Here is a 19,421-nt window from a genome sequence, read left to right on the forward strand (position 1 = left end):
AGCTCAGAGAATATGCTAGTGCTCAAAGTTGCAGCAGTGCGGTTTTCTTGGTGTAGTCAGAAGTAAGTAATATTTTATGTACACTTTTCTCAGCTACAGTGATGTGGAGGAGAGCAGCAGCCCGTTGGAGAGCTCTTTGCCTCGCTTACATAGCCTTAGTATATCAGCATTAGATATGACTGAGGATCGATTTATTATTTGCTTGTTCTAGGAATGAGGCTTATTTCTTTCCTTTAGTGGAAATCAAAGTCTGTTTCTAGATATTTTCAGTTGTGAAATTCAGTAGAAAGTTTCCTTTAGCCCAGAATCTGATAGACCTACACCCTCCTGTTTTTCTTAGGTATTTGTTCACCATGTGAACTTGAGAAATATAAGTAGCCTGCATGTGTTCATTTATTCATTTGACCTTCCGCTTTCCAGTAGAGGATACAAAGATTAACACCCTTGTACAAAGTCACATGAGTCAAGCAAATAACCCTGAAGTGCAAGGTGATTCTTGTGACTTTTGTAACATTGTGTTTTCTATAGATTGCGAGCACCTTATCCGAAGGATGTTGGTCCTAGACCCATCCAAACGGCTAACCATAGCCCAAATCAAGGAGCATAAATGGATGCTCATAGAAGTTCCTGTCCAGAGACCTGTTCTCTATCCACAAGAGCAAGAAAATGAGCCATCCATTGGGGAGTTTAATGAGCAGGTTCTGCGACTGATGCACAGCCTTGGAATAGATCAGCAGAAAACCATTGAGGTAAAGTGATCAGAGATTTCGGGGTTCTACTGCACTTAGCTACTTGAAATTTCATGCTCACACCTGTCATCCTGGTCTTTTAGCACATGTATCTCCAGCGCCTAGGCGTACTGTTCAGTGTTCCCTATAGATGACATCAGACTCTATTTATATTTGCTTTTATTCAGCATCTTAAATTCCTTTCTTTGCCCCCATCTGCCAAAACATTCAAGAGGAGGCATTTATAAAAGACTCAGAAAAGGCAAAGATGGAAGCTTAAGAAATACAAGGTAGAAAGTTTCTTCCAAGATGAAGCATGAAGTTTTACATAGGTATTTAACTAGTTTGTATGGAATGTAAATGTGCAGATAGGCAAAGGGCCAAGCAGGAAACAAGAAGGGTAGGTATCAGGTTTAAGAAAGCCAGGGGATTTAGATTGTGAACTGGAGAAACTAAGAAGGCAAAAACAGGTGGGCTCCTGATTTGGAAGTATTAGGGGTCATAGAACTGTGAAGGGTCATGAACCTGGAAAATTCCTCTTGGCTTTTATTTCTGTCCTCGAATAGTTAGCATACTTATAGGATATACGTATTTCTAATACCTTTACGATAGTAAAAAAGCAAACAGTGCTCTTCAGGAAGAAACATAACAAGAAAGAATATCAAATGCCGCCTTGTTTGCTGTGAAAGACCAAGGCTCCAGGCTGTGCTGCCTTTCCCCCGCCACGTAGCCATAAGTGAAACCAAACTGATTCTCCTGGTTTGCTCACTTTGCGCCCAGTGATGTTTTTCTGTACTTGTCCATGAAGTGCATCCTGAGCAGTAGCTGGGCGTGCGATTCCACTGACCTGTGATTTTTGCTGAGAGTGCTCTGCATCCTGGTGCCCTGCACAGCACCCATGCCGACTGTCAGGTGGAATTAGAACCCAAAGGAGCAGTTGTTTCTCTGTTCCCTCAATATCTGGGAAAGCTGGCAGGCTAGAGATGTGAACATTTGGGAAGCAACTTTATTTTCAAGGTTTTAAGAGGGTGGGACTGCAAAAACAAGAGGAAAAAATTACCTAAGAACGGAGACATAGTGTCTCTCAATTTAGCATCCAGATGCCATTCTCCAGCCCAAAATAATCAACAGAAAGTTCTCCACATACTTTAACCATTCACTTTAGAGTTTTCAGTGGTTCAGATTTGTGCTGAAGCCATGGAATTAGAGCCTCGGGCTCAGGTTGCTAACTGACCTTACACCACTGTTACAGCTATGAGATGGAGCCATATGGCAGCATTGGGGAATGTCTACATGAGACAATGATGGCATTTTCTCTGACTGGAGAAAAATAAATGGATCTTGTTAATGTTAAAGGGCTGGTAAACCCATTTAAAGGGATCATCCTTTATATAATTAATACTAGAGACTTGAAGTTTTCTGCCTTCCAGTCACATTTTTGGAGCAGCTTTCATCTTGAGACACTTTGTTTTTCACCCTATTTTTAAGAGCACACAATTTCTTTCCTCTTTTTTTTCAGGCATGTGTAGATCATTGCATTGGTCTTTACAGTTCTTTGCCTTTACCACTTGTTTTTTATTTCAGTCTTTGCAGAACAAGAGCTATAACCACTTTGCTGCCATTTATTTCTTGTTGGTGGAGCGCCTGAAATCACATCGGAGCAGTTTCCCAGTGGAGCAGAGACTTGATGGCCGCCAGCGTCGGCCTAGCACCATTGCTGAGCAAACAGTTGCCAAGGTAATGCCCCCTTAGCTGAGAGTCTTATCTGTGCATGTGCCTGTTCACATGTTTGATACATTTTTCATCTTATACACAGGGTTAGGATTTCATCCTCTACACTCTGTTTTTCTGTAAAATTTCTGCCTGCCATTCACTAGATTCTCAAATGTTTTAGCACTTCCTCATTTTTAAGGGTTAACTTTATTTCAAACAGTTTTTTAAAATGGTTTTCATCATTCACAATGTTGAGAATTACTATCACTAGCCTTTACATTCAATTCCATTTAACAAATTTTTATTACAGATTTACCACGTGCGAGCTTCTATTCTTAGGCACTGTTGGGGGTAGGATATATAAACTACAGTCACTGCCCTCAGAGACATCGCGCTATAAAAATGAAATAAGACAAGATCATAAACAACCATCATTCAAAATAGGGAAAGATGAGAGCTGTAGCAGAGCAGGGACAGGGGAGAGAGGGGCACATCTGAACAGGGGGAATGGCATGTAAGACACATCTTCACAGATGGGGAGGACTTGGTCAGTGGTGAGTTGAAGCATTATTGTGAAGAGTTTTGAATGCCAAGGTAAAGAGTTTACTTACAATTCAGGAAGCAACAAGGACCTACTGAAGGCTGCTAAGCTGAAAAATGATAAAATTCTATCGATGCTTTAAGCTAATTAATCTGGTAGCATTATGAAGGATGGGTCAGATAGAGAAAAGAAGAAATTTGGAGAGAGCAGTTAGGAGAGTGTTACAGTAGAGATGAGAAATACCGAAGGCTTAAACTCATATGGCACTGTTGGAAGTAGAAAAGAAGGGGCAAGTATAAGAACCATCTTAGAGGTAGACTCTGTATGAAGTTAGCAATGGTTCAGAGAGGCAGCTCAGTGTGGTGGTTAGAAGCAGGGACTCTGGAGCAAATCCCAAATTCTGCCACTTCCTGCTATGTGACATTTTAAGTTTCTTAAGGTCTTTTTGTGCCTTGGTTTCCCAAGTGTGTAATGGGGATAATAATAGAATGCTATGACAATTAAATTAGTTAATATCTGTGAAATAGTTAATATTTGTGAAATACTATATGCCTGGCACATAGTAAGTGCTATGTAAGTACTTGTTATATAAAGTAATAAATAATTGCTGGGGAGGAAGGGACAATATGACTTAGAGATGACTCTGTTCTTGAGCCAGAGCCTGAGAAAATAGGGGTGGCATTAACTCAGTTGCTCAGGAGGAAGATGTGGATCTTGATCCGAGGAGAGAGGCTGAGGCTAGAAATTTGGGAATCATCCAGAGGTTGAGATGAATGGTTGGTTAGTATGCTCCATTGACTTTCCTATCTACTTCTGTAACTGACTTTGTTCAAAACAAAAATAAGGGCAGGAGAGTTTTGACTTTGTATTTCTTTGGCAGTTTTATAAAATTTACAGGATTATAATAAAATTTTGCATTGGCAGCTACAGAGTATGTTTTTAAAAAGGGAATTAAATCTTCTTGATTTTAGTAGATAAATGGTATATTTTGTTATACGTACTTTATATATAAAATAAGAGTATTGGCTGGGCGTGGTGGCTCACACCTGTAATCCCAGCACTTTGGGAGGCCGAGGTGGGTGGATCACAAGGTCAGTAGATCAAGATCATCCTGGCCAACATGGTGAAACCCCGTCTCTACTAAAAATACAAAAATTAGCCAAGTGTGGCAGTGAGCACTTGTAGTCCCAGCTACTCGGAAGGCTGAGGCAGGAGAATCGCTTGAACCTGGGAGGCAGAGGTTGCAGTGAGCCGAGATCCCGCCACTGCACTCCAGCCTGGGTGACAGAGCAGGACTCCGTCTCAAAAAAAAAAAAAAAAAAGTATTGATACAGATGTAAGTAAAATAATGTGTCCATATAGTTCCAGACACTTGAGTTAGGGTATCTTTGAGCACTTGGAAATCTTCAAAGTTGAATGGTATTGCTTTCAAGACCGAGAAAGAAGGAGATAAAATGAAAAACATGTAAGACGTAGTGGAACTCTTTCCTTCTTGCAAATGCCACTAGACAAAAGGATAGGAAGCTGGAAAGCCCCCAGGGCCAGCAGGCTTTCCCTGCCAAGTCTCTTTATTCTTCTTAAACATTACGCAAGTGAGGGAGTGGTGAGGGGTTATAGAAACAGTTGTTCCTGAGCACGTGCATGTGTTATTGTACACGATATCCTTTCATGTCTAGACTATGAACAAATTCCCCGGCATATCTCAAATTATATTTAATTTGGCTTAGGGTTCAGATACATAACGTGACTTCTTATGTTCGATAATTTTTTAAATTACCAAGCACTCTGTGTCCTTTTTACTTTATGCATTGACCCAAGTCTCAATGGAACCTGCTTAGTGTAACTGAAAATGCTTCTACTTCAAATGGAGTCTTCAGTGCTCATTCACATGCTTGCCTGAGAGCCTTCTGGATGCTGAGCAACAGGCCCCCTCCTCTCAGAGATTTCACATTTTGAGTTTTAGTGTTGAATTTGTTAAAAAATAGACTTCTGTTTTTATGGATATAAATGTGCCTAAAGTTTTAGTAAAGCCTTCTCACTTTAATTCCTTGATGTTCTAATTTTTTTAAAAGAAGTGGCAAATCACTTGTTTCTTGATATAGTAGCAAAAAAATTGAGGAAACAACATGATCCAGTCAATACAAAGATAACGTGAGCTGTGGAATCATGCAGACCTTGGGTTCCACACCAAGCTGAGTGACTTTGGGCAAGTCAGCATCTCTGAGTTCCTGTGCCCTTAAATACAGAGTGGCAACAGCAATACGTACTTCATTAGATTGCTACCAAGATACAGTTAGTTAACCTGTACCGGGAGTTTAGTTAAACAAATAGAGCACTGACATGCCAGGCACAGTCCTAGCCACTGTGGCTTCAGAAGTACCCTGGAAACAGTTGCTCCCCTTAAGAAGTTCATAGCCTAGTTACAAAATACCCATTATGACAGGGCACAGTTGCTCATGCCTGTAATCCCGGCGCTTTGGGAGGCCAAGGCAGGTGGTTTGCTTGAACCCAGGAGTTTGAGACCAGCCTGGGCAACATGGTGAAATGCCATCTCTACTAAAAACAAAAAAATTAGCCGGTTATGGTAGTGCGTGCTTATAATCCCAGCTATGTGGGAGGCTGAGGCAGGAAAATCGCTTGAACCCAGGAGACAGAGGTTGCAGTGAGCCGAGATGACACCACTGCATTCCAGTCTGGGCGACACAGTGAGGTTCTGTCCCAAAAAGTAAAACATTAAAAAAAATAAATAAAGTACTCATTATTATTATTTAGACAACAGTGGGATTCCCCTCTTAGATTTGGAGTGCTTATGTTTGCTGTATAACATGCAGGAAGTATTAGATCTAATTGAGTTGAGACTATTTAGAAAAAATACGTCATATTTTTTTCTCATACATTCTAACCACTAATTTTGGTGGGGTTTTTGGGGGAGGTTTTGTTTTTGAGATGGGGTCTCGCTGTGTCACCAAGGCCAGAGGACAGTGGCAATCACAGCTCACTTTAGCCTCAACCTCCTGGGCTCAGGCGATTCTCCCATCTCAGCTTCCCAAGTAGCTGGGACCACAAGTGCATGCCACCACGCCCAGCTAATTATTTTTTTATTTTTTTATGGAGATAGGGTCTTGCAATGTTGCCTAGGCTGGTCTCAAACTCCTGGGCTCAAGTAATCCTCCTACCGTGACCTCCCAAAGTGTCGGGATTGCAGGACCTGATGAAGGTCACACAATTAGTGAGCCACCACACCTGGCCTAACCACTTGTTTTTAACAGTCCTTCCACTGCAAGTTTCCATCAGCTGGAAATAAACAAGAATGAAACAATCGCCTCCAATTCTTTAATTACTGTTTAGAGGTTGCCCTTCACAACAGGTTGTGCCTGTTTGCTAGGGCTGCCGTAACAAAATACCGCAGACCTAGTGGCTTAAACAACGGAAATTATTTTCTCACAGTTCGGGAGGCTGGAAATCAGGATGAGGGTGCCATGAGGGTTGCTACCTGGTGAGGCCTATCTTCTTGGCTTGTAGCTGGCTGTCTTTTCACTGGCTTTTTTCTCTGCGCAAGTGTGGAGAGAAAGATCTCTGGTGTCTCTCCCTCCTCTTATAAGGATACCCGCTGTGTGGGATCAGGGCCCCAACCTCAGGACCTCATTTAACCTTAATTACCTTCTTCAAGGCCCTGTCTCCAGATATAGCCACATTAGTGGTGAGGGGCTCAACTTGTGAATTTTGGCAGGACACAATTCAGGTCATAACAAGTATTTGCCTATTGGAATAGCAACGATTTTCCCATAGGAAAGAACATTATTTTCATTTTAATGGTTCTGGAGAGCACAAAGTCCAAAGAAGAGATTCAAAGCACTAAACATGTGGTCTAAAGAGTGATCACAATTTGTTGGACATAATCATTGCGTATTGACACTCTTAATATCTTGATAATATCTGCTTCCTTGGGATATTGACCATCTATTTATTTAATATTTGCTAATCAACTGTGTAATGCTGAGCATGCTGTCTGTATATTTATACCCTCTCTTGTTCCAAAAAGACTCCTTTGGTCCCCTCAGTGATCACAAGACTCCTAAAACCCACCATATTTCCTAGGAAGTGATTGTCACAACAAAAAGCGTTATTCCTTGATCCTGTCTGTTATTCCTCTAACCGAGTTCACAGTCAGTTGTAGTAGTCCAGGTCGGATGTGAACACTGTCAAGGACAATGTGCTACGCTTGGTCTGGCACAGCACCGTCTGGCCATTTAAAGCGTCCGAGCTAGTGAGAGTCAGGGACGGAGCAGTGTGTCGTAGTTAGGGCATGGGCATCTCATTTCCATATAGCACCCCCAGTCATGCATTGCCCTAATAATTCAGACTACCTTCATAGAGAAGGAGCAGTCTAATAAAGTTGGGAAGTAGAAATCAATTCTTCAGTTTTATCCTTTGATTGAAAAACTATTGATGGGGGTAAGAAGAATGTAGCAAATATACTTTAGTGGGAAGTGTAAATTTTACATATTGACTAGATAAAAATTTTACATAGTAGCTAGATAATTTAAAAGCCTGATATTTGAAAAGAAAAAGTTGTTTAACATCAGAAGTGGCACAGAATGTAAGCTTGAGGAATGACAACACAAGGAAAGCTATTTCTTTATCACACTCTGAATGGTATGCAGTTGTTTACTTGTTTGTTTATTTGTTTTGGGGCATCCATACCATTCTGACACTTTGCTAATGCTACTTTATCTTATACAGTATAGCCAGTGATATTAATATTGGAATATACCAAATATAAAGTATGTTGAAAATATATTCAGAGTATATTCAAATATAAAATATATTTCTAACATATCCCCCCATCCTTGAAAATCATCAATCCAAGATTCTAACTAGGAACCGTTAGTATTTGAGAACGAGACTGCATTCATTTTGCAAACTAATTCTTACATTCTTGTGATCATTTGAAGGCTTTAGGAAGAAGGGGAAAGGAGGAATTAATGTTACTGAGTTAAGGACATTGCATGTTACCTTTTACAGTCCTGACTTCACTGTGAAGTTGGCATTGTGCTCTCACAGTTGAAGAAGATAAGTTTCAGAGAGGTTAGGAAACCTGATTAAGGTCACACAATTTGTACGTGATGGAGCCAGGAATCAAACTCAGGTCTTGGTAGAGGAGAAGCTAGAATCTCATACCATTTTGTCCCTTTGATTTGTTTGAGTTTAAAATTCACCATCCTGTATCCCTTGAAATAACTATAGCCAGAAAAATACAGGCTGTCCTTCTGCCTTTCATAGTCTAGTATGATGATTGTTTTCTCAGATGTGGTGCAGTGCCTGTTGTATTCAAAACACATCTAATAAATTATTCTGGTAGTTTTGAAGGGATGGTGATGAAAGGATCATTCAGCAGCTTCATCTTTAAAATCAATTTTTGCCAATTGTCATAAGGAAAAATTCTCTTTTAAATGATTTTTTTTTTTTTTTTGAGACGGAGTCTTGCTCTGTTGCCCAGGCTGGAGTGCAGTGGCGGGATCTCGGCTCACTGCAAGCTCCGCCTCCCGGGTTCACACCATTCTCCTGCCTCAGCCTCCCAAGTAGCTGGGACTACAGGCGCCCGCCACCATACCCAGCTAATTTTTTTTTGTATTTTTAATAGAGACGGGGTTTCACCATGTTAGCCAGGATGGTCTCGATCTCCTGATCTCATGATCCGCCTGCCTCGGCCTCCCAAAGTGCTGGGATTACAGGCATGAGCCACCACGCCTGGCCTTAAATGATTTTTTAAAAGAAGCATTTGTAATGCTTGTTTCCCTAGAGTAGTTAACAAACGAGACGTGAGAACAGACTTCAAACCATCAGGAGCTTTCTATAGTGGGCTGACTTCAAAAACATAGCTTGCAGTAAGTGTAGCTTGCAGTAAGCGTCTCTCCTTCCACTGGGCCAGCAGGCTGAGTCCAGGCTGTGCATCTCCTTGAAGGAAGGAAGATGTTCCTGTCACCCCATGTGACTGCTGCTTCTCTTTCTTCCTCTTCGCATACACCCTTACCAATAAATATTTACCATCTCACCTACACCAAAAAGGCGGGTAGGGCAGGCAGAGACACAGCACTGACTCCAGCGTCCCTTGTGTTGTAGTTACTTGTGGGTGTGTATATATCTGTCCCTGGTTTAATTTTGAGCTCCTAGGATTTTTCTATTCTTTATCTGTCTGGGTATTTAAAGAAAGAGACAAATATGTTTGTTGAATTGAACGAGCAACATTCTTGATTCCTCACAAAAGCTAGCTTTCTCGTCACCTGCGTGAAAGTCAAGCATCCCCTCATGAGGCAGAAATGAAATTCTGTACGACCTCTTTCAGAGTAACCGATTGCTGAGTCTGCTTCAGATCACTGCCTGCACCACGTATATATTTCACTAAATCTTTCTGGAGTTTCCAATAAATAAATATTCATTCTTTAATTGCCACAGGAAGAATTATTTTATTCTTAGAACTTTGTGTATTTATAGAGAAGGTATTCATGTTCCCAAACTGTCTGTTCTTGCCATATTTACAGGCACAGACTGTGGGGCTCCCAGTGACCATGCATTCACCGAACATGAGGCTGCTGCGATCTGCCCTCCTCCCCCAGGCATCCAACGTGGAGGCCTTTTCATTTCCAGCATCTGGCTGTCAGGCGGAAGCTGCATTCATGGAAGAAGAGTGTGTGGACACTCCAAAGGTACGGCTGTGTTTGAGAGTCTCAGAACTGGCAGTTTGGCGAGAGATTACAGTTTGGTCCACAAGTGTTGTACTTTGGCTTTATTGAACTTTATCATTTCGTTAAGTCACTCAGGAGTGATGCTTTTGTGGAGAAAACCTTAGAACAGTGTCCAGGCTCAACTCTTGTCAGTGTTTATCATTATGACCAGTATGACCATTACGTAATTTGTCAGACCTCGTGGACTTCTGAAAAGTCCTCCCTGTCTTTCTCCCTCACTAATTCCTTCTCTCTTCAAGTTTCCAGATCTCTCACAAGTGTTTCGTTTGTTTGTTTGTTTTTTCCCTAACAAATTAATGCTGAAAACAAAAAAATTAACTTTCACGCCAAATTGGGCTTTATTTGATTACTATTGGTGCTCTTCTGCATAGGTACCTCAGGTACAAAATGATGGGCCGTCTTTTGTGATCAGTTATACATGTGTTTTTGTCCAATTTGGAAATGTTTAAAAGTTAATGTGCTGGGCCAGGCACAGTGGCTCAAGCCTGTAATCCCAGCACTTTGGGAGGCCGAGGCGGGCAGATTGCCTGAGCTCAGGAGTTCCAGACCACCTTGGGCGACATGGTGAAACTCCATCTCTACTAAAATACAAAAAATTAGCCAGGCGTGGTGGTACACACCTGTAATCTGAGCTACTCAGGAGGCTGAGGCACGAGAATGGCTTGAGCCCAGGGGGCCGAGGTGGCAGTGAGCCGAGATCACAGCACCACACTCCAGCCTGGGTGACAGAGTGAGACTCCATCTCAAAAAATTAATAAATTAATAAAAATAAAAGTATGTGGAATGAAGTTGGCATTTAGGATACAGAAGATGACAGCTTCTCTCATTCATAGATGTCTCTTTAACTTCCAATGTGTATTATATATACTTAGCATAAGCGATGTATAGAAGATCATAATAATGGGTAGTAGAGTGTCATAGAAAACACAGGTCTTGGAGCGTGTTCAAAATAGACCTCCTCTTAGTGTGAACTTGGGCCACGTAACAAAACTCTTTGAACCTCAGTTTTCTCTTATATAAAAGGAGAACACCAACTTTATGAGACTATTATGAGGATTAATTGAGATAATGTGTGTGAGGTTTGGGACAGATTATAGATAATAAATAATGGTTTCCTGTCTTTTTAGCCTCTTTAGATAATAAAAAGATGAGTGAGACATGAACTCTGCCTCTCCAGAGTCCACTATAGCCTAGCAGAAGAAACATTATACATACTGAAAGACACCGCCAGGTGCTGAATAAATTGATAAAAGATAAAATATGGGCCGGGCATGGTGGCTTACGCCTGTAATCGCAGCACTTTGGGAGGCCAAGGGGGACAGATCATGACGTCAGGAGTTCAAGACCAGCGTGGCCAACATGGCGAAACTCCGTCTCTATTAAAAATACAAAAATTAGCTTGGGGAGGTTGCAGGCGCCTGTAATCCCAGCTACTTGGGAGGCTGAGGCAAGAGAATTGCTTGAACCCAGGAGGTGGAGGTTGCAGTGAGCCGAGATCGTGCCATTGCATGCCAGCCCAGGCAACAGTGCAAGACTGCATCTCAAAAAAAAAAATAAATAAAATATGATCAGTCCTTTAAGGAAGTATAAATCAGAACGAGGCAGGGGAAGTTGCTTTTAGCTGTTTGATCAGGAAAGTCCGGTTTAACTGTCAGAACTGAGGATTGAAAGGCAGGTAGACCCAGGACAGGTGGCTGGAAACCGGGGGTGAGGAGTGATGTCTACAGTGGAGACAAGACTAAAAAAGCAAGTACTAGGGAAGCCTAAGTCCATCTCCGTAGAGAAGGGTTCAGATGGTCTGAGGAAAAGGGCACATGCAGGGAAGCTATGTGAAATAAAGATGGAGGAGGTTAGCATTAAATGGCAAGCCAAGAAATTTAGATGTTTTCCCTAAGCGAGTGCTTTCAATATGGGGATAGGGTTTGGTATCAGTTGAAACAACTGAAGGAACAGTTGTTTAGGGGAGTAGGAAACTGCTGAAGATATTTGAGCAAGGAAGCTCTGGGATCCATGTTGCACATCAGAAAGTTAGCCTGCATATCACTGTGTGTGCCCCGGTGCAGGGGAGAAACTGGTGACCAGGAAGACAGGTTAGAGCACGTGTCCAGGAGGGAGGTGATGAGGCCTGAACTAGAATAGTGCAGATAGAGATGGTGCAGATAAAATTGATAGAATATTAAGGTCTAGGGAGAAGTCCAAACTAGTAACAAGATTTTGAGCCTAGATGGAGGGTGAGAGCCATTTTCAGAAATGGAGAACTAAAGGCAGGGCAGATTCAAGAAGGCCGACCATGAGTTCAGCCAAGCGTAGCCCACAACAGGCAGCTCAGTGCGAGGCTGCCACAAGCCAGTGTTGACCGAAAGGATTTAGTGTCTGGGCCCCTAAGGATGAGTCCACTGCCTGGGGACAGTCTTTCTTCTCTGCCTGTGGTTGCTACTACAGTCCCACTCAGAAATTTAGACATAAATTAAGGCAGCATCATTCATTTATTTTAAAGATGTAATTCCCTCAAAAGAATTAAAATGCAGTTGACTAAAGGCTTGTCTGTGAGGGCATCAGGCCTAAAACACAGATTGGGCACTGACTGCTGTATTATATAGGGCAAGCTATTTTTAAAGCTTGTGATTGTTACTGTAACCAGAAAACAGGCAGGAAATGAATGATTTTGTAAAAGATATAGACAGGAGCTAGATGGTATATTTGCATTTGTAGGAAGAGCAGTGCCACGCTGGAGCTGGTCACCCACACTGGCAGTGCCATGCTGGCACTCAGCCAGGCCATAGACATCCTCCGGGCTTCTTTGTGGACCGTTTTATTTATGTCAGCAAAAACGCTTGTCCCTCTTCCCTCCCTAAGACCTCTTTCTTGGGGCCCATAAATAAGTGCACACACACACACAGAAAAACTTATCAGAGACACAGTTCCCTTTTTATTGAGACTGCCTCATGTGCATTTACTGTAACACCCATTTGTTGTTTTCTGATTGATGCTTCATAGCTGCATGTATTGATACTTGCATTTCTCCTCTCAACTGGGGACAGGTATTGTGCATCTCAAAGAGACTTCAGCTCTCCTTCCCTCCCAGAAATCTTCAGTGCTTAAAATTGTCAGTAAAATCCCTTAGGGAGTCTGAATGGAAACTTTGGTTTGCAGTTTCAAAAAAATATTGCCTTTCTGAGATAGTCGCCCAACTCTAGATAAGAATGGTTGGATCAGGTGTTCCAAACAGGAACTGAGATCCACAGATGACATGGGGGCCATATGGGAGGGCAGATGCATAAACCTTGTAGAATAAATCTACTTCAAGTATCTCTTTTTAATAAGGAATTTTGTATACATACATATACACACACACTTGAGTCATTTTTAGCTTTTTTTTTTTTTTTTTTTTTTTGAGATGGAGTATCACTCTTGTCACCCAGGCTGGAGTGCAGTGACACGATCTCAGCTCATTGCAACCTCCGCCCCCCGGGTTCAAGCGATTCTCCTGCCTCAGACTCCTGAGTAGCTGGGACTACAGGCGCCTGCCACCACACCCAGCTAAGTTCTGTACTTTTAGTAGAGATGGGGTTTTGCCATGTTGGCCAGGCTGGTCTCGAACTCCTGTCCTCAGGTGATCTGCCCGCCTTGGCCTCCCAAAGTACTGGGATTACAGGCATGAGCCACCATGCCCAGCCCATTTTTAGCATTTTTATTTGAAATGTAATAAAAGGATTTTCCAAATTACCCCCTTCATAGCTGGATAGCAGAAGGGAACTGTGAGGGTAAACCCTGAAAATGCAGATACAGTGGAGGTGTTTCGTGTCTACTTACATTTTTAATAACTTTTTTTATGACAAAGGTAGTACACACAAGGTCTGAAAAGGATATACATCTGGCCAGGTGCAGTGGCTTACACCTGTAATCCAGCACTTTGGGAGGCTGGGTGGATCACCTGAGGTCAGGAGTTCAAGAACAGCCTGGCCAACGTGGCAAAACCCCAACTCTACTAAAAATACAAAAATTAGCCAGGCATGGTGGTGTGCACCTGTAATCCCAGCTACTGAGGAGGCTGAGGCAGGAGAATCGCCTGAACCTGGGAGCTGGAGGTTGCAGTGAGCCCAGATTGCACCACTGCGCTCCAGCCTGGGCGACAGAGTGAGACTCTGTCTCACCAAAAAAAGAAAAAAGAAGAAGAAAAATCAGATCAATGAAAAATCAAGTCATTGTTTTCTAGCTGTCCCAGGATAAAATCGAACTCAGCAAATATTTTGTAATAAAAGACATAATTCCTCTTGTAGTCTAGATGAGAAAATAAATGTATAAACTGACAATTTAAGTAAAACCGTAAATTCAGGGGTACTGCCGGGTATTTTGTGTGACTCAGTAAAAATATTAAGGATAAAAAAAGAACCTGCATGAAAAGAAACACTGAACAGACAACCCACAGAATGAGAGAACATTTTTGCAATCTATCCATCTGACAAAGGTCTAATATCCAGTCCATAAGGAACTTAAACAAATTTACAAGAAAAATCCCCATTAAAAAGTGGGCAAAGGACAAGAACAGACACTTCTGAAAAGAAGACCTCATACAGCCAACAAACATATGAAAAAAAGCTCAACAGCGGCCGGGTGTGGTGGCTCACGCCTGTAATCCCAGCACTTTGGGAGGCCGAGGCAGGCGGATCACGAGGTCAGGAGATCGAGACCATCCTGGCTAACATGGTGAAACCCCATCTCTACTAAAAATGCAAAAAAAATTAGCCGGGCGTGGTGGTGGGTGCCTGTAGTTCCAGCTACTCGGGAGGCTGAGGCAGGAGAATGGCGTGAACCTGGGAGGCAGAGCTTGCAGTGAGCTGAGATCTCACCACTGCACTCCAGAGCCTGGGCGACAGAGTGAGACTCCGTCTCAAAAAAAAAAAAAAAAAAAAGCTCAACATGACTGATCATTAGAGAAATGCAAATCAAAACCACAATGAGATACTATCTCATGCCAGTCAGAATGGCAATTATTAAAAAGTCAACAACAACAGATACTGGCCTGGTTGCGGAGAGAAAGGAACACTTTTACACTGTTAGTGGGAGTGTAAATTAGTTCAACCATTGTGGAAGACAGTGTGGCAATTCCTCAAGGATCTAGAGGCAGAAATACCATTTGACCCAGCAATCCCATTACTGGGTATATACCCAAAGGAATGTAAATCATTCTATTATAAAGATAAATGCACGAGTCTGCTCGTTGCAGCTCTATTCACAACAGCAAAGACATGGAATCAACCCAAATGCCCATCAGTGATAGACTGGATAAAGAAAATGTGGTACATATACACCATGGAATACCATGCATCCATAGAAAGGAATGAGATCATGTCCTTTGCAAGGACATGAATGGAGCTGGAAGCCATTATCCTCAGCTGAACAGAAAACCAAACACCACATGTTCTCACTTATAAGTAGGAGTTGAATGGACACATGGAGGGGAATAACACACACTGGGGCCTGTTGGGGGGGCAATGGGAGGGAGAGCATCAGGAAGAATAGCTGATGCATGCAGGGCTTAATACCTAGGTGATAGGTTGACAGGTGCAGCAAACCACCATGACACACGTTTACCTATGTAACAAACCTGCACATCCTGCACATGTACCCTGCAACTTAAAAATTGAAGAAAAAAAAAGAACCTGCTTATATGGCTTATCCTATAAGAAATGTCTGGTAAAATTTTGACGGAGGCCGTAAGTGTAAGGATGCTTAATAGATAATTAATTAATGATCTTCTTTTCTCTGTTGGCTTATTCATTTCTAAACCATTCTTGGCTAGTATTAGAAAATTGTATTAGTAGAGAGTTAAGGAGCTTAGAGGTATGAATGTAAGTTCTCAAACAGCCATTCTTTCTTGCAAGGAACCTATTAAGTTTAGTCAAAAAGGAAAGTTTATCTGGGGAGGGACCAAGGAGAGAGCAAGAGTTGCTGGCCAGGTTTCAGAGTTTTGCTTTCTGTTGCCATGGGGAGGGAGGTTGGCCAGTGTGGAAAGGAAGCATTTACCACTCTTCCTCTTAAATGACCACTCATCGCTTTAAAACCCTGTAATGCATTAGCCACCTTACCCGAGTGAGGGCTATAGCCCAGAATGGATTTTATGGAATAACCTTCCCCTCCCTGCAGCAAACAAAGATCTGAGTCACCCTAGTCTCCTTCTCCAAATAAAGGGCCTCGCAGCGTCTTCAGATTGGCTGCCATAAGAGGAAAGTTTCCTGTGTGTCTGGCAAAGGGAAACCCCACACCACTTCTCACATACATGAGCTTCTCCTGCTTCCAAAGGAAACAGTAGCTCTACCCAGTGTTTTCCAGGTGAAAGTACTGCTTAGAACTCAGCGTCTTATGACTGGCTGTTCCTGAGCAGCTATTCATAGGAGAAAATGGATTGATTTCCACGGGGGAATAGTTAAGGTAATGAGGTAAATAATTACCTCCTCACAGGGGCCTTTACCAGCCAGAACTTGCAACCACAACCCCCATGCCAGTATGCTGTTCTGCCTGCCATTAGGCGGTGTGCGTGGCAACTGCATGGGAAGGGCCAGTGCTTGCGGGGAGCTGTGCTGCGCTCACCCCTGTGGGATAGGAACCATCGATAACGTATATGTTGCTGGAGGAGACAAAATTCAGTGCACTGGGGCTTATTAGCCTCTGCTGGAATTTTGGGCCAGTGAGCCCTTTGTTATTCTACAATGGGAGGCTTTGGCTGTCTGCCATTTGAATTTTTTTCAATCCTTTTTCTGGTATCAGTCTGTCTATATAGAATTCTTACTTTCCATTCCCCAGGCATATAGAACCAATTAAAGACTAAATCAAATGGGCAGGTACTTAAATTTTGAACATAAGTCTTTCTAAAACCTTCCATTATGTTTATGGTTGAAAAAATAGAAGAATCTTGGTGACTACCCCTTTTTTTTTTTTTAGCAATGAGCCATGTAGTTAAAAAAAAAAAAACAAAAAAAAAAACAACTCATCTTCCCCCTCTTCATTTCCCTTATTTAAAAAAATAAATAACTGGTAGGCCTCAAACTAATATACCCCTGTTCTTCTGGAAACCACTAAAAAAGTTGTTTATTGTAATAATGATGACTCAGAGAAACCTGGGCAGCAGTGCCAGTTTGGGTCATCATGGGCTTCTGTCTCTCTCTGAGTCCTGCAGTTGACTTGCCTTCACTTCTAATCTATGTGTTGTCATGCATAATAAATGTGTGCATGTTTAAATATTTTACTTAATTTCTAGTTCGCCACAAGTCTTGACACGTTTTCCTTTGTGGATTTTTCTGTCTCAGCAGTGCAGAAACTGAGTTTCCTCTCTCCCCTGGCGTTTAGGTCAATGGCTGTCTGCTTGACCCTGTGCCTCCTGTCCTGGTGCGGAAGGGATGCCAGTCACTGCCCAGCAACATGATGGAGACCTCCATTGACGAAGGGCTGGAGACAGAAGGAGAGGCCGAGGAAGACCCCGCTCATGCCTTTGAGGCATTTCAGTCCACACGCAGCGGGCAGAGACGGCACACTCTGTCAGAAGTGACCAATCAACTGGTCGTGATGCCTGGGGCAGGTACGGTAGAGGAGCGACACTAGCTTGAGTCTTCATGGCATCATGTCATACTCCAATTGCCAACAAGTGGTCACGATGCCAGCCAACACCTAAAATTGAGTCGATAGCTTATTCCTTTATGGATTAGATTCAGCAGGTATAGCAGACACAGCCTGGCAGCAGCTATCAAAGGTGAATTGAAATGTCTCTGAGTTGGCTCCCATAGTCCCCAGGATTCATCTGGGTGCCACGTGATTGATCAGGGACTCTGGCTCTTTTGGACTGGCTGAGATCTTACAGATGCCATTTCTGGAGTGTTTTCCCCACTAAACTTGAAGATGACTAAATTGGCCAGTAAAAGGGCTCTGAAAAGATGTTTTGATTGGAAATTAAGGACATGGTAGCTGTCAAAACTCAAGCTGGTTATGCTTTGTACCCTATGTTCCAAGGAGATGCTATTGCTATTGGTTTTATCTGTTCTGTTTTCTCTTAAAGGGAAAATTTTCTCCATGAATGACAGCCCCTCCCTTGACAGTGTGGACTCTGAGTATGATATGGGGTCTGTTCAGAGGGACCTGAACTTTCTGGAAGACAACCCTTCCCTTAAGGACATCATGTTAGCCAATCAGCCTTCACCCCGCATGACATCTCCCTTCATAAGCCTGAGACCTACCAACCCAGCCATGCAGGCTCTGAGCTCCCAGAAACGAGAGGTCCACAACAGGTCTCCAGTGAGCTTCAGAGAGGGCCGCAGAGCATCAGATACCTCCCTCACCCAGGGTGAGCACTTCCTCCTCTGCTTTTTGAAACTCGCGTCGTAGGAGAGCGGTTTCTTGCCATGTTGGTGTGGTCACCTGTGGTCACTGAAAGGCCTTGTATTTTAGTTAAACTGTTTGGTCTTGGTGCTTTCTTTCAGGAATTGTAGCATTTAGACAACATCTTCAGAATCTGGCTAGAACCAAAGGAATTCTAGAGTTGAACAAAGTGCAGTTGTTGTATGAACAAATAGGACCGGAGGCAGACCCTAACCTGGCGCCGGCGGCTCCTCAGCTCCAGGACCTTGCTAGCAGCTGCCCTCAGGTGGGTACCTTGGGCCCTTCCCTCAATGGCTCTGTGAGGATGAGGTGTGAGTTTGTCCTGAAGATGGTCATTTTCACTTAGAGGATTTTCTCCAGTCCTGGAGCAAACAGCCTGTTTGGGAAAACCCACAGCTTCTTTGCCTTGTTGCTGCCACCTGCCACTGACGGGTTCAACCCATCCACGCTGCTTCCAAGTGATCAATACCAGATAGAGGCCTGGACACTCTCAAGCTGTTTTTGGCTCACAGGGCAGAGTACAGATGAGTGACCTTACAGTCGCCCTTGAACTCCCCTTCTCCTGCCACACACACCCAAATGAAAAATACACAAATAAACTACACCCAAATGAGAAGCTTCTCACCACTACTTTTGATGTGGTATCACTTTAGTAAATACTACAAGTGGATTATTCATACTAAAAATACAATAAATACTGCTACTTACCTGATTTTATTTTGAGCCTATTTTCAGTGCATCCAAGAGGATTATAGTTCGAGGCCCACATGAAGGCCATGGCCTCCTGGTGACACCAAGAGCCTTTGCTCTAGTACTGACTAGGTAATTGTTAACTAGAGATAATACATGCATAAATGTTCTGCAGAGTAATGAGCCCTCAGCCTACTGGCTCTGTAAAAGCTTTGAGTATTAATAAGTCTCAGTGGAGTTGGTATTCCTCTTGGACATTGCAAAGGTGCTTCAGCTAAGAACTGAGACGTTTTTCCCCATGGGGAATTGAAAATTGTTTCCACCCCTTGCTCCTCAGGAAGAAGTTTCTCAGCAGCAGGAAAGCGTCTCCACTCTCCCTGCCGGCGTGCATCCCCAGCTGTCCCCACGGCAGAGCCTGGAGACCCAGTACCTGCAGCACAGACTCCAGGTGGGTCCTTCTCCTTGCAAGTCCACCTCACTCTGCTCATCCAGAATCTGTTCTTCTGCAAAGCAGAAACCTGTTTTGCCTGGCATTTATTTAGGGTAGCTGCTTGATTCCTTATAGGCAAGTAGCTTTGACTCTGTACTTGGAGTTTCTAGAAACGTGTTCAGATTTAGCTTTATGCTGTGTGT

General features: G+C 42.9%; 1 protein-coding gene across 1 annotated transcript in view; it reads left to right on the top strand.

The window, feature by feature from the left end:
- SIK2 (salt inducible kinase 2) overlaps positions 1–19,421 on the top strand; it is a 128,790-nt gene that overhangs the window by 100,626 nt on the left and 8,743 nt on the right. Inside the window, exons 7-13 of the mRNA XM_003805437.6 lie at positions 529–749; positions 2,313–2,465; positions 9,525–9,689; positions 17,076–17,304; positions 17,779–18,063; positions 18,200–18,363; positions 19,126–19,236. Of these exons, the coding sequence (XP_003805485.1) occupies positions 529–749; positions 2,313–2,465; positions 9,525–9,689; positions 17,076–17,304; positions 17,779–18,063; positions 18,200–18,363; positions 19,126–19,236 (1,328 nt within the window). The remainder of the gene's footprint in view (positions 1–528; positions 750–2,312; positions 2,466–9,524; positions 9,690–17,075; positions 17,305–17,778; positions 18,064–18,199; positions 18,364–19,125; positions 19,237–19,421) is intronic.

This window comes from Pan paniscus, chromosome 9, assembly GCF_029289425.2.
Source record: "Pan paniscus chromosome 9, NHGRI_mPanPan1-v2.0_pri, whole genome shotgun sequence".
In the NCBI taxonomy this organism is placed as follows: Eukaryota; Metazoa; Chordata; class Mammalia; order Primates; family Hominidae; genus Pan; species Pan paniscus.